The following is a 19,869-nucleotide window of genomic DNA, read 5'->3' on the forward strand; positions in this document are numbered from 1 at the left end:
CCAGGCCACAAGCAGAGAGTTGGATTGGAAGTGGAGCAGCCGGGACTTGAACTGGCACCTGTACAGGATGCTGGCACCACAGGCAGAGGCTTGGCCTACCATGCCAGCCCCTCAAATAAATCCTTAAAAAGATGAGGTCATAATGGACTGGGTTGGGAGGGGTGGCTATTCCAGTAACTGGTAAGAGGGAACATTTGGATACAGACTCAGACACAGGAGAGACCACCACGTGATAACCAAGGAGACATTAAATGGGATATCGAGAAGCCAAGGATTGCCGGCAACCACCAGCAGCTAGGAAGGTGCAAGGAAAGCTGGTGCCTTAGGGCCTTCCCAGAGAGTGGGCCCTGCACGGCTCCCTGCACGGCACACTTGCTCCAGAGCTGCGAGGGAATGGATTCGGGTGACTTCTTCCGGCAGCTCTAGGAAATACACACAACTGTCACACGCGATGTGCAGGGTTAGCCCACATAGTGTCGCTGTTCGTTTGGTTGGTTTTTTTCCTTTGTAGGCATGAATCCATAAACATCAAAAGCAATCAGAGATTCCACCACCAACTCCCGCCCTCCCCAAAAAAATGCTCGATGTTTGGTTTTTCTCAAAAATACAGATCTGGCCACCGGAAAACTGTATTCTTGCATGTTCTCGAGAGGGTGAGAGAGGAGGCAGTTACTCCGGCTAGACAAGTTGCAACACACTGGAGGAGGTCTACAACTTAAGCTAGGAAGGCTGCAAATATGTGAGCGAACTGGTGGGAGGGACTTTGCAGGTGTGATTGCTGAAGATATTGAGGTGGGGAGATAATCCTGGGCTCAGTTAATCTTGAGTGACTTGGTGAGGAAGAGAGACAGAGGAGTAAAAGAAAAGTATGGGGTGAGAGAAGTAGGGAGGAGAGGTCATGTGATATGGGACCAGGAACCAAGGAATGTAGTCAGCTTCTAGAAGGCAGGAACATTCTAGAATGTCCTAGGGCTTCTGAGGGAATGAAGACTTGGTGGCAACCACAGAGACCCGTGTTGGACATCTAACTCCTGGAATGAGACCAACAACGAATGTGTGTTGCTGTAAGCCTCCAAGCTTGGGGTACTACGTTATGGAGGCAACAGGAAATGAAGTTACTGCAGCTTTGCAGTTTGTCACAGGCCCCACTCTGCCCATTTCTCTCCCATTTGCTTAGGGCACTCGTTTGAGCTCCTGTCTGATTCCTATGGCACTGGAATTAGTTCTCCTGCCTGGGAGAAACTCAAAGAAGCTGATAAATAGAAGGTAGAACTGGCTTTGACTGGGTCTGTAGTAGTTCCACGGCTTATCTTTCCAGCCACTCTGCTTCCCCTGAGTTGGATGGGGACCACTGTGGAGTGACACACAGAGTGAGGAGAGGAAGGGCAGCACGGAGGGCCCGGGCTAGGAAAGACAAACTGCATTTAGCTGTGATTTGGATGGAATCACGTGGGGGACGTGCAGGGGCGACAGGGAAGTGGAAGACCAACAGGACAGTGCCCAAACAGGCGTGCAGGAAGGGGCATGCGCTTGAGACAGAAGAGGACTGAGACCAGAGAGCTCCACCCTCCTCTCCGCTTGGAGAAACAAACCCCAGGCTTTGAATCCTGCAAGTCACTCCCAGGGATGGACGCCTCTGCCTTGCTTTCAGGCAAACGTGCTTCTCCTCTGCTTTCCAAACAGTTCCAAGGAGAAGGAAGCCCCGGTGTCATCCTGTTTCTCTACAGCCTCATCTTTTCTAGGACATTCGAAAGGTAAATGCCATCAATAGTTGCACTGGTATTTCCTATAGGATTCAGATCCCAGGGAGGATGTGCTCTTGGGTTGGAAAATACTATTATCCCCGTCCTGGAAATGAGTGCAGGGTTTTATTCCTGGTGGGTACGCCGCTGTCAACATGACCTTCTCTGTCATTGGTCTGGCCATAGGAATGGGCGAGCAGATGTCACCGACCAAGTCTGCACCTGCTCTTCCAGTGTCACAGCACACTTCTTATGGTTGTAACTATTGGCAGACTACCAAAGCTTACTTGTGCAAATGTTATTAAAATATTTATGTAGATTCACAATAACATTCAAATGTTTATTTTTTTAAAAAGTTATATATTTATTTGGAAGGCAGAGTTATATAGCGAGTGATATACAGAGAGAGAACGAGATCTTCCATCCACTGGTTCATTCCCCAAATCACCACAACGGGCACGTCTGAGCCACACAGGAGCCAGGAGCTCCATCTGGGTCTCCCTTGTGGGTGGCAGGGGCCCAAGCACTTAGGCCATCCTCTGCTGTTGTCTCAGGAACGTTAGCAGGGAGCTGTGTCACAAGTGGAGCATCCAGGCCGGTGCTGTGGCTCAATAGGCTAATCCTCCGCCTGCGGTGCCAGCACACCGGGTTCTAGTCCCGGTCGGGGCGCCGGATTCTGTCCCGGTTGCTCCTCTTCCAGGCCAGCTCTCTGCTGTGGCCCGGGAGTGCAGTGGAAGATGGCCCAAGTGCTGGGGCCCTGCACCCGCATGGGAGACCAGGAGAAGCACCTGGCTCCTGGCTTCGGATCAGCGTGGTGCACCGACCGCAGCGGCCATTGGAGGGTGAACCAACAGAAAAGGAAGACCTTTCTCTCTATCTCTCACTGTCTACTCTGCCTGTCAAAAAAAAAAAAAAGAAGTGGAGCATCCAGGGCTCAATAAGGCACTCATATGGGATGCGAGCATTGCAGGTGGCAGCTTAACCTGTGGCACCACAGATATTTGTAACCCTTCAAATGTTAATTTTATCTCTGTGATATGCAAGGCCCTATCTTTGGTACTGTGGGAGAAGTGAGGTCATGGTCCTACCCTCTTGTTGATTCCAGTCTACGGAAGATGAGTGGCAGACACAGAGGCACCGGGCAAACCCCAGGGAGTAGCAAAATGCCAAATGAGGTACAAAGACAAGGAGTCCCAGGGGGCTCCAGAAAAGGAGAGATTCCTGGCAGATAAGGTAGTCAGGGAGGGCGTCCTGGAAGAACTGGACTTTCTTCTGGACTCTGACAGAAAGGCAAAGCTTTGAGTGTCAGAGAAAAAGATAGAAGGCTCCCAGGAGGGAAGAATTACACACCCTGAACTAGCATTTGCTTTTTACAAGCCATCACATGTTTACGGTCTGTTTTATTATTAGCTTAACAATTTTAAGTCACCGCATTTGGAAAATCAACTTTTCCTGAACATTAATATCCTTTATAGTCATGTGCTGTGCTAAAGATAAAATGTATTCAAATAAACACATCACTACTGAAATAGTCAATGCTCATATCTACACTGGATAAAATCATGCCATACACGGGGAAACACTTCCCTGAGTTACATCTGATGCCGTGGAGGTGCTCGCCATGCCCAACCCAGGTCTTTCGGTCTTATTTGCAGAAGGGCGTGGCATCTGGGCCCATGATCTCATCCAGCTCACACACCAGTACTTACCGTGGGAGTCGTAGGATGGAGTCAAGGGTGGGACCTCCAGCCCTGGGCCCTGCCCTTCCGCAGGCAAGAAATGAGGTTCAACAGCCATGGTGGTGCTTTCCATGGGAGCAGTCTGTCTTGGGCCAGCGCCCTCTGGTGTCACCAGCCTAAGCCAAGCATCCTTGTCACACAGAGCCCAGCTCCTCCAGCGCTCTCAGCATCCACCCAGAGCGCACACGCAGGGACCCTAAGGCATGGGAGGCCCATTTCTCCTCCCTCATCACTCATTCACCCGATTCATGCAGAGGTTCCCAGATCACCACCGCCGCCCCAGTCCCGCAGACTTCCCCGTGAGAGATGGAAACATGTGTGCCACATGTGAGGGACGGAGACGAGGCGAGCCCGTGTTACTGCTGTTTTGTACCAGGGCTGGGTGGAGGGAGGAGCGGGTGCAGGCTCCCAGCACAGCCGTGGCCTCTGAGCAGATTCTGCTGGCCTCTCCCATCCTGCAGGCTGCAGAACGACCTGGACATCACCACGACGCATCTGTTACAACCGAACGCTGGCGGCTTCCTGTGCAGGCAGGTGGGTCGGAAGACTTTCCTTTCTCTCGTAGAATCTGCCTTAGACTTGCTTCTGCATTAAACACACTCCCCCCAGCAGCCAGGAGCGATCACGTTGTCTCTGAATGACTGCAAAGATATCCAAATCCCCCCTTCCGATTTCCACTACAGCCCTCCCTGGTTTACTTCTGAGCTTACATCCAATCCCTGGAGCTTCCAGAATCAAGAGGAAATACCTTGACTACCTTGACAAGGCCCATCGGGAACCCCTAATAACCGAAACAAAAGTGCTATAAACACACCTTAGTTCTGCACTTCTCAGATCTCAAGCATGGTGACCAACATTGAACCAGGGAGGAAAGGGGGAAGATCCAGGCGGGCACAGGTGCTCTGGGGTTGGGGAGGGGGGGTTCAAGAGAAAACTCAATAATGCTGCCAGTTGGGCCAAATGTTCAGGACACACGTGTTTCCAGAATAAGCCATGGCGTGATTTCATTCTTTTCAGGGAAGATGGACATTTTCAATGAAAAGAAAAGTATTCCAGCCTGTGTCATTGCTTCCTAAAGTGTAAATATGTGTGCCCTCTGCCACCCAGGCGGTTCTGAACCTGATTTTAACCGGGAGAGCGAGTCCCAATGTCTTCAATGGCTGTGAGGAAGGGAAGTCCCGGGAAGTGCTCAAGGGAGTCCTGGCCCGCAGTGACGTCGGCTACCTGCAGTGGGGTACGGGTGCCTCTGAGGATGACAGACTCTCCCAGGTGAGCGTGTTCAGGTCCTCAGTGGTCAATGGTCCGACACTGTTAAAGTCTCTGTAACAAGGCAATGCACATCGAAGCCTTCTTTCTTTCCCCTGCATGCCTCCCAGCCACCACACACACATACATTCTTAGAACTATCCAAGTCTATTCGCTCTGTATTTTGTTTATATTTTTACATATACAGAGTATAGGTGACACAAATAATACATGAGTATTTTCAAAGTAATATTTGGGGGGCAGTCCTTTGGCACAGGTGTTAAGGCTCTGCTTGAGATACCTGCCTCCCATATCAGTGTCTGCGTTCAGATCCTGGTTCCACTTCCAAGTCCAGCTTCCTGCTAATGTGCACCCTGGGTGGGGGGAGGGGGGACAGGAGGTGATGGCACAAGTAGTTGAGTCCCTGCCACCCACAAGGGAGACTTAGATCGAGTCCCCGGCTCCCAGGCATTTGGGGATTTAACTCGTGGATGCAAGCTCTCTTTCATGCTCACTTGCTCTCTCCCCTGCCCAAAATTAAAAACAGCAAGTCTATGTCATCCCCATGCAGAAGTAAACACTGTCGCATGTCAATGAATGTAAATATTCTCTGTATTACATAAATAAAGAAATAAATACAGGCCAGCGCCGCGGCTCACTTGGCTAATCCTCCGCCTGCAGCGCCAGCACCCCAGGTTCTAGTCCAGGTCGGGGCACCGGATTCTGTCCTGGTTGCTCCTCTTCCAGTCCAGCTCTCTGCTGTGGCCCGGGAAGGCAGTGGAGGATGGCCCAAGTGCTTGGGCCCTACACCTGCGTGAGAGACCAGAAGGAAGCACCTGGCTCCTGGCTTTGGATCGGCGCAGCGCACCGGCTGTAGCGGCCATTTGGGGAGTGAACCAACGGAAGGAAGACCTTTCTCTCTGTCTCTCTCTCTCTCACTGTCTAACTCTGCCTGCCAAAAAAAAAAATAAATAAATAAAATAAAAAAAAGAAGAAGAAGAAAGAAATACAGAGCTTTTAAAAAAAGTACAGAGAAAAATGGGGTTCTCACTCTGCAACTCCTGACAAAAAGCTTCCCACCCTGGGAGATTGACAACCAGAAAGCAAAATGTGCTGTTGAGAAGCACAACCAGAGAATTCAGCAAGATGCGATTCTTCGTAAACAAACAGAGGGGAGAATGAGACAGCAAACATACCCATCTCAAACCACCAATCCACACCACATCTGCGGGATTTTCACAAGCGTGTTCATCCTAAAACCCAGGGAAGGCAAGGAGGAGTCTACACAAGGCAGGACTTCCCTTGAGAGCCTGGAGCCCAGCTGGGATGTGATTCAATATGGCGATCACCAAACGACCAGGCCATTGTCGCCCAGCCTCTCCCAGCCACCAGCAGCACACGGCACTGATCTGTCCTGCAGCCCTGCTGGTACCAACCCCAAAACACATTTCCTGTGCCCCAAGCTGCACAGGCACTTTTATTTCCATTTCCTTCGTCTTCCCTCCTCCTGTGAAAGCCAGGCACTACTCCCGAGTCATGAAATCAGCATCTTGCAACACAAACTCATGTGTCTGATTGCAGCATGACTTGGTACATTTTTGTGTACACGTGCATCTTCACATTGTTCTCAATGTCCTTGGAGTTTATAATCTAGGTCCATTGTGGAAAAATGAGAATTGACAGACAAACTAACAGAAATGAACCCAATCCCATCTCCCACTGTTTGATCCTTTTAGAAATACTGTCTAGGGAATTTATAGATTGCATTTGTGTCCATGGTCTAGCATTCAGCATCCCACGGATATGAATGCAATTCAGAAAGTACGTAGAAAAGAGAATTAAAAATTAAATCTACCGGGGGGCAAAATAGTTGAAATCCCTACATGTGAGAGGTCTTCAGAAAGTTCACCAAATAAATGGGCTTTATGAGAAAAACTATGCACAGATTCCAAAAATTTTACAGTAAAATAAACTTATCTTTTAAGTCCAGTTTCCCTTAACATTTTCAACTCAGAGGAAAATGAGGGGAATGCAATGGGAGCAAGCATCAAGGGGTAGGGGCCCCACATGACAGTAATAATTTTAGTGCTTTGTCTGTTACCCCAAAGCTCCTTCTCAATACGGCTTCTCCAGAGCCTCACTATACACTAGCAAGACGTAACCGTGTTTCTCCTATTTCAGTCCTTTGAACAGGTGATTCACAAGCTTCATCATGTCTCTGCAGTACCTCTGCTAGTATTTGCTTAATGTTGTTCTTTAATTCAACTCACTTGTAAAGTATGGATCTCACCTTTTCTGTTGCAGTAACAAGCCACATGCCTAATGTGCTTTTTCCCCCTAATACATATTTAAAAAGATAAACATGTCTTTAAAGTTCATCTTTCCTGCCACCAATGTTTTTTTTAAAGATTTACTTTATTTATTTGAAAGAGTTACAGAGAGAGGTACAGACCAAGACAGGTCTTCCATCTGCTGGTTCACTCCCCAATTGACTGCAATGGCTGGAGCTGTGCCAATCCGAAGCCAAGAGCTTCTTCTGAGTCTCCCACACAGGTGCAGGGGCCCAAGGACTTGGGTCATCTTCTACTGCCATCCCAGGCCACAGCAGGGAGCTGGATTGGAAGAGGAGCAGCTAGGTCTAGAACCGGTGCCCATATGGGATGCCGGCCCTTCAGGCTAGGGCTTTAACCTGCTCTGCCACAGCGCTGGTCCCTCTGCCACCAATGTTCATGCCACGTGCCACCAATGGAACAGACACCACGTTTATAAAACTCGTGTGAATGAGAGGAAGTTCCTGTGGCGTGTAGAAAATAATCCTGGCCTGGAAATCAGCAGAATTGTTGGACACCTTTCTCTGCCACTCTCAGGATAGTAACATGGACTGGTCACTTACCTGCTCTCTGCCTGCTTCCTTATCTACAAATGAGGTACACCTCCATGCACCTGCCCTGCAACCATAGATGTGAAATGCATAGAAAATCATGCACATGAAAGCCTTTTTGGAAGGCCAGAATGCTCCAAACACATGTTAAGACTTTGGACTACGTGGCCACAAAAAAATAAAAACATTTTAGTGCTTTGTTCAGTTATGTTTATTCAGCATCTACTAACTGTGACGCTCTGTGCCCAGATACAAAGATAAGTCACACATGGTCCATGTATGGATGTACACTGATTGCCCTGGGAAGGACAGGCCACAAGTGCAGGGAACAGTGATGCTGACCCTGACTGCACAGTTCAGGGCCAACATCTGCAGGCTGCACCTGGAAAATCTAAAATGACTGATGCCCAGGCCACCCCTGCAAACAGGGTGAGCTCAGTGGTCAGGCAGGACCCCTTCTTGGAAGGCCGCATCACTGCTTTCACATTCTGTGTCATTGTCTTGAAATTGATAAACTCATTTATTAGCAAGGGTCCTCACGTTTCCATTGTGCACTGGGCCCTGCAAATTATGTAGCCAGTTCTTCCCAAAGACCCCATTTTATTTGGCCTGGACAGCACCAAGGCATCTGAAGTTTTAAAGCTCACAGGTGATCTAACAAGCAGCCAGGCTTAGACGCCTCTGTTCCAAAGCAGGGCTTCCCAGCCTCCACACCGCTGACATTTCAGACTGGATCACTCCACGCTGGGCATGAGGGAGAGGCTGTCTGTGCCCTATGCACTATTCAGTAGCATTCCTGGCCTCTGTCCACCCGATGCCCATAGCTCCACCCTGCAAAGTGGCAACCAAAATCTATCTGTAGACATTTCCACAGATCCTTTGTGGCAAAATCGCCCCTGACTGAGAATCACTGCTTTAGAGGAAGGGGGATAAAAACCTCTTCAGGCTTAGCTGATTAATCCATGGTGTGCACAAATGGGAAACCAGCGACTTCAATTGAACTTACAAGAAAGAGTCTATTTTCAAAAGGCATCACAAAGGTTGACAGCTTTCTGTTCCTTTTCACATTTGCAAGGCTTTGGGAACAAACTTCAGGCTTTATCTTAAATTAATATTAAACAGATGTTTGCAAAATAGCTAGCAGGTTGCTCTAAGAAGAGAGACTATACCAGAGAATATGCCACAAAAGAGAGCGCGTGCGTGCCAGTCAAGAATTCACAGGGATCCATGGCTTCTATTTTATTCTGGATCACATTTCTTTCTACACAAGCTTGGCTCAGACCGATAGAGCTACTAAATCATGCTCTAAAGAAAATTACCTGCAGAGCCTAAAATATCCTCCAATAATAAAGCAGATGTTGGCCGGGACCTTCAAGTCAATCAAGGAGCCATTGCACAAGGTGAAAACCTAAGAGCTTTTCTGTTGGGAAGAGGGCAAAATGTACCAGACGGCAGGACCTCTGTCCAAATGCTTGCCCGCAAATTACAAGTAGGACAAATGACAAACACTGCTCGTGTTAGCTCTCAAATCTATGCAGAAATCAAATCAACAGTGCTTCCAGCTTTTTGACAAGTGACATGCGTGGCTTTTCATCCTTCTTTCTTGGACTCAATGTTCTCTGCCCAAGGAGACACCCATGAATCCTTCCCTCTGTGAAAATTGCCTGGAACTGTACACTAAAGGCTTGGGACCCTGAACTTGTTTATTATCTTTTCTGTTTAGTACTTGGAGCTTGGTTTCAGAAAACAATGTATTACAGAGCAAACATAGACTAGCACTTAGATTACGTGGCTATGCTAAACACATACATATAAAATTGATCTTACCTGAAGGCATGTTTTTATTCTTTCCATATCAGCTCATTATTTTGGGATAAAAGCAATCTGTAACTCATATTATTTAAATAAGTTGATAGACACACTAGTGCACAGGTCTGCGTGTGTCTCTCATAATCCCCAACAGATGGTAATTCAAGGAAGTAAAGAGAACACTTCTAGAAGTCCAAGGAAAAGCAGAATTAAAACACAAGTTTATTTTGGTGAACATTTTAAGAATCCAGTTGTTTCATAATATGCTTCTCCATGAACTTTTTCAAGACTCTGCCCATGCATGGATTTCAAAATGTTTTTGGCTGGCGCCGCTGCTCAATAGGCTAATCCTCCGCTTTGCGGCGCCGGAACACCGGGTTCTAGTCCCGGTCGGGGCACCGGATTCTATCCCGGTTGCCCCTCTTCCAGGCCAGCTCTCTGCTGTGGCCAAGAAGTGCAGTGGAGGATGGCCCAAATACTTGGGCCCTGCACCCCATGGGAGACCAGGATAAACACCTGGCTCCTGCCATCGGATCAGCGCGGTGCGCCGGCCGCAGCGCACCAACCACGGCGGCCATTAGAGGGTGAACCAACAGCAAAAAGGAAGACCTTTCTCTCTACCTCTCTCTCTCACTGTCCACTCTGCCTGTCCAAAAAAAAAAAAAAGTTTTTGTGCCATAATAAACCTTTTAATTCCATCTTCCATAAATCTGTATAGGAAATCCTCTGTTCATTGGGACACTAATAGCCATGTGCATAGAGCACCTATTATGTGTGCTGGGCTTTTTCTCCACTTGCAATGATATTTTATTTCCTTTCATCTTCACTTCCGCTAAAAGTTGTAATCAATCTTATGTTAAGTCCAGTGTCTGTTGCGTGTTCATTTGAGAGAGGAGTACAGGTTGCCCAGTGCCAGCAATTACTCAGGTGTCAGAGGCAAGGCTGTAAAACCAGTACCATCTCTGTTCAAAGCTCACATTCTGGGTACTGTGCCATGCCACCTGTCATCGTCATCTTTACATGTTTTCTAATAAAGTGATAAATATCTAAATGCCAGCTCTAGGAATTATACTGTATCACCAGTGTTTTTATGGTCTCTTACAGATATATGAGAGAGGTCTTCCAAAGGCTCACAGAAAATGCATATGATAAAAAAAATGCATGGATTTCAAAACTGTTTTGATACCAAAATAACTTACCTTGTAATTCCTTTTCCCAGACTTTCTGAAGTTGCCATATATAGATACAGATTTATATGATACAATCTAGAATATCCATTCTAGAACATTTAGGTGCTGAAAAACCATGGTTAGGTTTTAGAATGCAGAGCAGCTGTGCCCAACAAGCTAGACCTTTGTCCACTGACTTCTAGGCTGAATCAGTTGTGAGTCTGCATGAATTGTGAGCTGCAGATGCTCAGAGCATGCACTCAAGTGCATGCTTCCCTTCGCCTCCTGGTCCGGCAGACGGTGTCTGCCAAGGGCATGGCTGCCTCCTGCCCTCAGAGGACAAGGTCATGGTGCTCAAGCAGGCGCTCACCAGCGGACCCACCCGACCTGGCTGCCTGGGCCCAGAAGTCCAACCCTTCCACCACGGAACTGAAACCCACAACGCAGACGTGTAGTTCTAGAACCACACTCCACATGTCATGGGGTCAGAGACCCCACAGCCACCATGCTGTCTTTTCTGTCCCAAGGCATGCCGACTCTGTACAGAACCCGGGACTGTGTCACAGACTATGCAAACACTTTATGGTATTCAGTGCCCCCTGCCTGGGGTGGGTGTAATACATCCGAATATTAGATGTACATCCTGATGATTCGAAACCTAATGAAAGGAAGATTTCTGAAATCAAAAGAAGACCGACGTGCTGTCTGACCACTAGATTCTGCCACAGAGGTGAAATGCATCCGGCAGGGCTGCCTATGTCTTCCGCGTCAATCTCTTCTTCCTCTGGGAGAAAATTGCGGAGATTGCAAAAACACACGTCCTTCAGACCCAATGTCACAGCCCAGTGGGTGAGATTGAGAGAGAGAGAGAAAGAGAGAGAGAGGGAGAGAGATGGAGCCCTCATTAGATGATATGGCAAGGGCCCCGTGCCCACCAGACTGACGGTGCCTGCAGGACACAGCCAGCTACCCACAGGATGCGGCACTATTTTGAAGCTTCCCTGTTACTTTGCTATTTGGAGGTACAGGTTTGAGTGTGAGGTTCCAATACCTAAGTGAGAACATAAAGCAGTTTGAGTCTAACACCATCTGGAAAGCCTTAGGAGGTGCACATTAGCTTCACACCTGCCACTGGGAAGGAAATGCAACTCTGATTTTTATAAGGGACTAAAACCTTTTAGGTCTTGCTGGAATTACTCCCAAGGCAGCCCTGGCAGCACACACAAACATCCCAGTGGTACCCTCTTCCCTTTAGAGAGCCTGATAGGAAGAAACTACCAAACCGAGAAAGTACCAAATGAAGCTCCACCCACTGTCCTCTGCCACCAAGTCACCGAGGGGGCACCTTGCACACATGAACTCATTTGTCTTTACAACATACCTGCAAACTCCGTGACAGAAGTTATATCAGCTCTGTATTCCAGGTGGCAGAGACAAGAGCCAGACCATTAACAGGTAAACACAGGAATTGTCACCAGGAACTGGCACAGGAGGCACAACGTTTTCAACACCTTTCTCTCCTTCCCATTACCAGCCTGGGGACTTGGGACTTGCAATATCAAGTACATTATGGAATGGCACGTTTGAAGCATCATTGTGCTATGCACTCACAAAAAGAATCTTATAGACCCAATGCTTGCCCTCTGGGATGTAGGATGTGTCCGTCCATCTTCCTGTCCTTATATATTTTTTTTACATTGGCTTTATTGCTGCCTGCAACGCTGAAACTTCCGGGCTTATTACACAATGAGTGAACTTAAGGAGAAAGGTATTTTATTTATAGCACCGCTGTATCACAATTTAATTTCCTTTTTACCATGGCAACATGAAGCAACATGCACAAATTCAGCTTTAGTGGAATCTCACCAATAAAACATATTTAGAATCCTGCTTTTGAGGGGATTGCTGGTAAACTGTGTCTACCCAAAAGCAATACAAATGCTCAAAATGGAAAATTCCAGTCATACTGCTTATATGGTTGGCCAAGAAAGCAGAGGATGTTACGGCTGGCTGGATCCATTTGGAAGGGGCTTGGTTTTAGGTTAGCGGAATTCACTTCAAACCAGGTGTGTTCCCAGCTGTCGTCTGAAGGCTCACCTCCTGGAGCGAATACCCGAGGTGCTGTGACAGTCGTGTGTGATGTTTCTCTTTCCGTCAAAATCTCTTGAAGCAACCTCTTTGCCTGCTCAGTGTGAGATCTCTTTAGTGACTCAGAGATGGTTACATTTTGACTACTTCATTTTCCGCCTACTGGAAGGAAATCTGAAAGAGCCCGAGTTCAGGAAAGAAAGCTGTTGCATAAGGTGACAATAGTGTGCTGTCAGCACCTAGCAGCATCTTCCTCTGAATGGCGTGTGAATTTCGCCCACATGACAAAGACTCTAGAAGCAATACCATATATGTGTATATTGCATTCCATCCCCCCAGCCATAAGGTACAATTGATCCGAATATCCACCTGCAACTCAAAGGCCTGATTACAAACAGCCCTCAATCTCAGTTTGTCCAAATTTTCCAAGCTTCATAATTCCATGCCTTGTGTATTGTATGTTGATTACATAGAATCTTAGTACAGAAGGACGCCATTGTGAGAAGACCTAACAAAGTGCTTCTTTTACCACTAATGATTACAAAGCGACTTGGAACTTGGGGGTAGACATCTGAACTATAGGTCAGCTGCTTCGGTGGCACTTCCTCTCTGCTTTACTTTCTACACTGCCAGCAAGCAAGCGTGCTCCATGTTTGATATGTGGGATGCTCAATGACGCTCAGCCCAGAGGGACTCACTCTGCGTGAGTGGGCCAGCTCCCCCTAGAAACATGTCTTATTTGGGGTGGGAGGTTTGCATTCCTTCTTAAGCTACCAACTAAACCTGAGACCATTTCTTTTTTTTTTTTTTTATTTCATAAATGTGAATTTACAAAGTGCAACTTTTGTATTGGTGTGGCTTCCCCCCCCCCCCCCAACCTCCCTCCCTCCCGTGGCCCTTCCCTCTCCCTCTCCCTCTCCTATCCCGCCCTTTATTAAGTTTCATTTTCAATTACCTTCATATACTGAAGATCAACTTAGTATATATTAAGCAAGGATTTCAACAGGCTGCATTCATATAACCGCACAAGGTATAGGGTACTGTTCGACTAGTAGTGTTTTTAAGTTTCATAGTAAAACACATTAAGGACAGAGATCCTACGTGGGGAGCATGTACCCAGTGACTCCTGTTGTTGATTTAACAATTGGCACTCTTATTTATGATGTCAGCAATCACCCGAGACTCTTGCTATGAGCTGTCTAGGCTATGGAAGCCCCTTGAGTTCACCGACTCTGAACTTGTTTAGTCAAGGCCGTGTCACAGTGGAGGTTCCTTCCTCCCTTCAGAGAAAGGCGCCTCTCTCCTTGATGGCCTGTTCCTTCTGCTGGGGTCTTGTTCACCAGGATCTTTCATTTAGATTGTTTTTTGCCACCATGTCATGGCTTTCCATGCCTGTGAGACTCTCATGGACCTTTTAGCCAGATCCGAATGTCCCAAGGGTTGATTCTGAGGCAGGAGTGCTGTTTTGGGCGTTTGCCATTCTATGAGTCTGCTGTGTGTCTGAGATCATTTCTTTTAAGCATAGTAAATACTTGTTCTATGATAGCTGCAAGTGAAATACTCAAAGACAAAATTATCCTCGATTTCACCATCTCAGCCTCATCTGAAGAATTTTAACAAAAATGAAGGGATCTGAATAGGACTAGTGATAAATCAAAATGTCAGGTTACTAGCCTTTCATACTTGGGTTTACAAAGCACAAAATGATTTTTCGAAGCTGGGTTTCCCAGCAAACAGAATTTGTTCCTGAACAAACAGTACCACTCTGAGGACTGGGAAGAAAAGGAACACAATGGCAACACTGGTCCCTCTTAGGACAGGGAGAAATGCCAAGGTCAGGGTCCAACAACTCTACTTGACATCAAGTGGAAATGATGCGTTTCTCCATGTCACTCAAGTTTATTTCTTAAAGTAGAAAAAAATTTGGTTTTATGAATTTTGATGGAAAATTTTTACAGTATCCTTTTCTACCTCTTTAAACAAAATGATGGCCATCATCTGTAGAAATGCATGATAATAGCCCTCAGAGGCTATGGAAAATGACAGGATCACAATGCCTTTCACTGTGTGCACTCACCAGGGTGGTGGTCTTTTGAATCTAATTTGCTACCTATAGGAATTCAAGCTTGAATTGACAAGTACCTTTAAAAAAATCACTCACAGGCTGGTTAAAATAGTAAATACTAAGCCAGGGCACTCTGCTCCGTATCTTTGCAATCTATCTCCACGTATCTGTAGACATTTGTGTAACTGTGTGAGTGTGGGGTCCCCACGCCCCCAGAAACTTGATTCTGTGTTCTAAATGGCTGGTCTTGCCAGAAGTTCGACCAGCTGCCAAATGAACTATCACTCTAACTCGGGAATAGGAGCAAATACACTAGCCAATGACAAGGAGAGAATTAGAATTCTCTTATTCCACCCCTACACTTATATTTCAGTTCATTTATTCCTCACTGTACCTCAAAGTCTCCCTGAAGTTGTTCCACCTTTTCCATGAGGGTAGCAAGAAAATTCGTAAAAATAGAACCCATTAAGAGAGAAGCGGCCGCATCACCACTGTACCACGCCATTCATAAATGCAAACTCATTCATGACGAAGCCTCTGTTTCCAGTCTTACTCCACGTGCAGTGCCCTGCACAGCTATAAGTGCAATAGGCAGCCTCAGGGCTGCCTTTTGATCGTGATGATGTATCAGCATCTGTCGCCATGTGGCAAAATCTCTATATTCATCTGCGTCCCCCTCTCTCCTCCCAGGTGGGCAGTATGCTGAAGACTCCCAAATTACCTATTTGGCTGTGCAACATCAATGGAAATTACAGCGTCCTTTTTTGCACAAACAAGCAGCTCCTATCAGACTGGAAAATGGAGCGTCTCTTTGATCTATACTTTTACAATGGCCAGCCCTCCCAGAACAAGCCCGTGCATCTTACAATAGGTGAGCATTTCAGACTCCAAGTGTTGTAGCTTTAATGTGCTCAAAGAGACACGGCTGCTGCTGTATAGCAGCTGTGTGGATATTCATGCTAGCTCCACAGGAAAATGCTTAGGTTCCGTTTCTGAAATGAAACCTGTGCAGGAATCCCATGGGCCAAAACCCATATGTTATGATACGGGGATTCTGAATCTGCTCTAAATAGGAACAGGAGGGGCTGGCATTTTGGCATAGCGGGTAAAGCCACTGCCTGCTGTGTCCCATATGGGCACTGGTATGAGTCCTGCCTGCTCCACTTCTAATCCAGCTCTGTGCTAATGTACCAGGGAAAGCAGCAGAAGATGGCCCAAGTCCTTGGGCTGCTGCACCCATGTGGGACACGCAGAAGCTTCTGGCTCCTGGCTTTGGCCATTTCAGCCATTTGGGGAGTGAACCAAAGTATAGAAGACCTCTTTCTCCCTTTCTTTCTTTCTCTAACTCTGACTTTCAAATAAATAAATCTTAAAAAAAAAAAGTAAATAGGAACAGGGATTTAGAAATAATACCAAGGAACAAACAATTTTTAGGTAAGAGAAAAAAGCAGAAAGTAAAAAGTAAAGAGTCAATTTTCCAAAACAGCCATCTCCCGGGCCTTTTATCTTTGGGTGTGAGGTGTTTACTATCTGAGAAAAGAGCTGGGAGAACAAAGGATCCCAAGTGGCCAAGTCTACCCCCACAACCAAACACCAGGCGTCATCCAGTCTGATGGTGCATTTCTGATCAAACCAGTTCAGGAAGCATTCTTGAGGACCTACTATGTGCAAGATATGGGCTGGACACTAGGAAAAACCATATGAAGAAGGCACAATTCCAGAAAGCTTTAGAAGATTCCAGACCAGTGGGAGAAGCAAACAGGTCGTTTCAATTACAACCCTGCTTTTTGTAACTCATGAGGAAAGACGATGAACCTTGAGATGCCTGTAGCCATTGGCCCCTTGGAGCAGGTATGACAAGAGGACAGACTGGGCATTGGATCCAGCAGCCATGGAGCCGTGGCTCCACGGGCAGCCTTGCCAATGTCTTAGTCCTCCCGTTTAGCACCACAGGCCTGGCATTCAGAAGCCTTTTGTTATTATCACTATATTTGCAAGAGGATCTTGGTGAATCTCACCTGTGTAGCTCACAATATTTAATTATGAGAAATATATGTTAACCCATTTAATTTAGTGTTACATGCATACTCTGTTCCTTCAAATATGTGGGCATTTCTACTTCAACTTTCTCCTTTGAGGAAAGCATTTTTTTTTCTTTCATTTGCTTACAAGCATCACGCACATTCTTCCTGGGGGATGGTGTTGAAAGTCTGACATCTATTAACCCATGAAATTCCTAAGTCGTCATGGAAGATTGGTGCTGGAAGAGGCACTACACAGTTTACCAACATTCATATCCCAGCATGCTCAACATTTCAGGTTATACTGATTGATTTTTATGGGACTATTCAACAAGCAATCTGCTGGAGTCTTCTCTGCTTAACCAGCTCTTAGAGCACAGTTTACTGAGGCCTACTCCCATCTAGCCACCTTTCTCTCCTTTAGCAAAAATGTATTATTTGAGAGGCAAAGACAGAGCGAGCTCCCATCGACTAGTTGACTCCCCTAATGCCCATTAACAACCAGGGCCAAAGCCGGGAACTGAACCCCACATGGGTGGCAGAGACACAAGGACTTGAGCCATCCCCTGCTACTCCCTAGCGTGCACAACAGCAGGAAGCTGGAACCAGGGTGGAGCTGGGACTCCAGCCCCGGTGCTCCTCAATGGGATGAGGGCATCTCAAGAGGCGTCTTAAGCCCGAGGTGAAGCACCTGCCCCCTTTCTGGCCTCTTCACTCGTGTTACTCGGCAATGCGATGCCAGGCTTGGTCTCAGAGCCTGTGTTCCTTCCCCAGACACTCACTCCCATCCCTGGGAAGGCGGCCAACGTGAAGATCAACACAGAACAGGAAGACGGTTTTCTCCAGTGGAGATGGTGATCAGAACCAAATGGAGAGAGGCCACCGTCCACTGGAACGGGGCTGCTCCTTTTATCTAAAGAGAAAATGAAGCTGAGCAACCAAATGGGAGGCGGCAGTTCTGCAGGTGCACAAAAGCCTGGTGGGAGAGTGGGGGCCACTTCGTTTCCACCACCAGAAAACACTCTCCACGGTCGTTTCCCATCAAGCCCTCTGCAGGTGCTACCAGTGCTGTAGGAGAAATATTGGCCCGAATGCCACAGACAGCATGGGCTCCTCTGTGGTCACCTCGACGGATGCCTTTGTGTAAATTCAGAGAGAAAAACGGATTCTCCTCCCTGTTATTTGCAAATTATTCTTCTCTTGCTGGGATCCTCCACCAGGATTCCGGCAGCAGGCAGCTGGCCCTGACTGGGCGATGAGGCCGTGGGTCCTGCACCCTCAGATTTTAGTTAGGACAAGACTTACCGCTGCGGGAAGCATGCCTGCGCAAGGGCACCCCTCTCTTGCCCACGTGAGCAAGCTCACGTCATTCAGATAGCGATCGGGCCTCCTCGGGCCTCAAGCAGGGGCTATTCCTGGAGGGCTGGCAGCCAGGACAGCGGACGTGTGGGTTTGAGTAGACAAGGCAAGTGGGCAGGGGACAGTCTTTCTAGCAGCGCTGTGTTTGTTTCTTCTCTTCATTAGCCAGCTATAAATACACAAACAGACCAAAAAAGAAGTCTGAGTCCCACACAAAATAAAATTACATCTAAAAATGCAATCTCTTAGGTCACTGTCCAAAGGGGAAAACAATTGTTTTTAGAATATGATCTTTCCTGGGCCTGTGAAATGTCTGCATTTTTTTTTTTTTTTTGGAAGAGACACACAGAGCAGACACATATTCTTTCTAAAATAAGCCCACGGGATCCATCAAGGCATTTTTCCCACCCATCCCACTGGGCTGCCGGCTCACAGCCTGAGGTCTCTATATTTGCAAACCAAGGCCAGCTTCCAAAGAACAACTTTTCTTCACTCGTTGTCCAAATTAATTTATTAAATGCATTTTCATTTGGCCCAAAGAGTAACATTTGAACTTCAGGAGCATGTAGAAATGAAACTTCAAGGTGAATAATAAATTATGTCAAAAGAAAAAGCCGATTTGGCTTGGATTGCTGAATATGGTGTCTTTATCACTGGTGTTTTCATCTGGGATTTTAAATGTATCAGACAAACGAATGGATCCCTATAGACCCTGGCCTTATTCTTAGTCATACGTGCTTTGTCTGAAGTGCCAGGCTGTTTTTGTTAGGTGAACCCTGAGTGGCTTCTTACTAAATGATTCTTCTAATATTGACTGTCAGAGAGCCTAGAGCCTAATTAGAAACCACACTGGCCGGCGCCGCGGCTCAACAAGCTAATCCTCTGCCTGCAGCGCCAGCACCCCAGGTTCTAGTCCCGGTCGGGGCACCGGATTCTGTCCCGGTTGCCCCTCTTCCAGTCCAGCTCTCTGCTGTGGCCCGGAGCATAGTGGAGGATGGTCCAAGTGCTTGGGCCCTGCATCCACATGGGAGACCAGGAGAAGCACCTGGCTCCTGGCTTGGGATCAGCACGGTGCGCCGGCTACAGTGCGCCGGCCACAGCGGCCATTGGAGGGTGAACCAACAGTAAAGGAAGACCTTCCGCTCGCTCTCTCTCTCTCTCTCACTGTCCATTCTGCCTGTCAAAAGTAAATAAATAAATAAATTTTAAAAACCACACTAAGTGCATCGATGAGCAAACGCTCAGTGGCAACTCAGAGCTCCAGGAAAGTCTCAAACGACAGGACTTTCCTTCCTGCCGGGAGGGTCTTGAGAGGGGCCCAGGAGCAGTCACAGCTCCTCTTGGAGGGCTGAGCACAGCGCCCCTTGTTACTGGACCCAAAGCAGGGCTCTGGAGAGTGGAGGAGCTGGGTGACTATTAGGTAAACAGCCAGCAGCAAGTACCTAGCCCTGCATGGGTCTTTGCAAAAGGCATTAAAATTGTGTTTGTTTATTTATTTGAGAGGCAGAGTAACAGAGAAAAAGGAAGAGACAGAGATCTTCCACCTGCTGGTTCAATTCCCACATGGCCACAATGGCCAGGGCTGGGTCAAGCAGAAGCCAGGAGACTAGAACGCAGGTAGCAGGGACCCAGGCATGTGGGCCATCTTCTGCTGCTTTCCCAGGCTCATTCACAGGAGGCTGTACTGGAAGCAGAGGAGCCAGGATTCAAACCAGTGCCTGCATTGCAGGCAGCAGGTTCATCTGCTGTAC

At 47.3% G+C, this 19,869-nt stretch overlaps 1 protein-coding gene across 1 annotated transcript in view; it reads left to right on the forward strand.

Moving 5' to 3' along the window:
- Positions 1-17,676, forward strand: part of MINDY4B (MINDY family member 4B) — a 34,961-nt gene extending 17,285 nt beyond the window's left edge. Inside the window, exons 8-12 of the mRNA XM_062181872.1 lie at positions 1,684-1,754; positions 3,943-4,015; positions 4,589-4,750; positions 15,429-15,609; positions 17,534-17,676. Coding sequence (XP_062037856.1) covers positions 1,684-1,754; positions 3,943-4,015; positions 4,589-4,750; positions 15,429-15,609; positions 17,534-17,676 — 630 coding nt within the window. The remainder of the gene's footprint in view (positions 1-1,683; positions 1,755-3,942; positions 4,016-4,588; positions 4,751-15,428; positions 15,610-17,533) is intronic.
- The last annotated feature ends 2,193 nt before the right edge of the window (positions 17,677-19,869 follow it).

Source organism: Lepus europaeus, chromosome 2 (assembly GCF_033115175.1).
Source record: "Lepus europaeus isolate LE1 chromosome 2, mLepTim1.pri, whole genome shotgun sequence".
NCBI classification, from domain to species: Eukaryota; Metazoa; Chordata; class Mammalia; order Lagomorpha; family Leporidae; genus Lepus; species Lepus europaeus.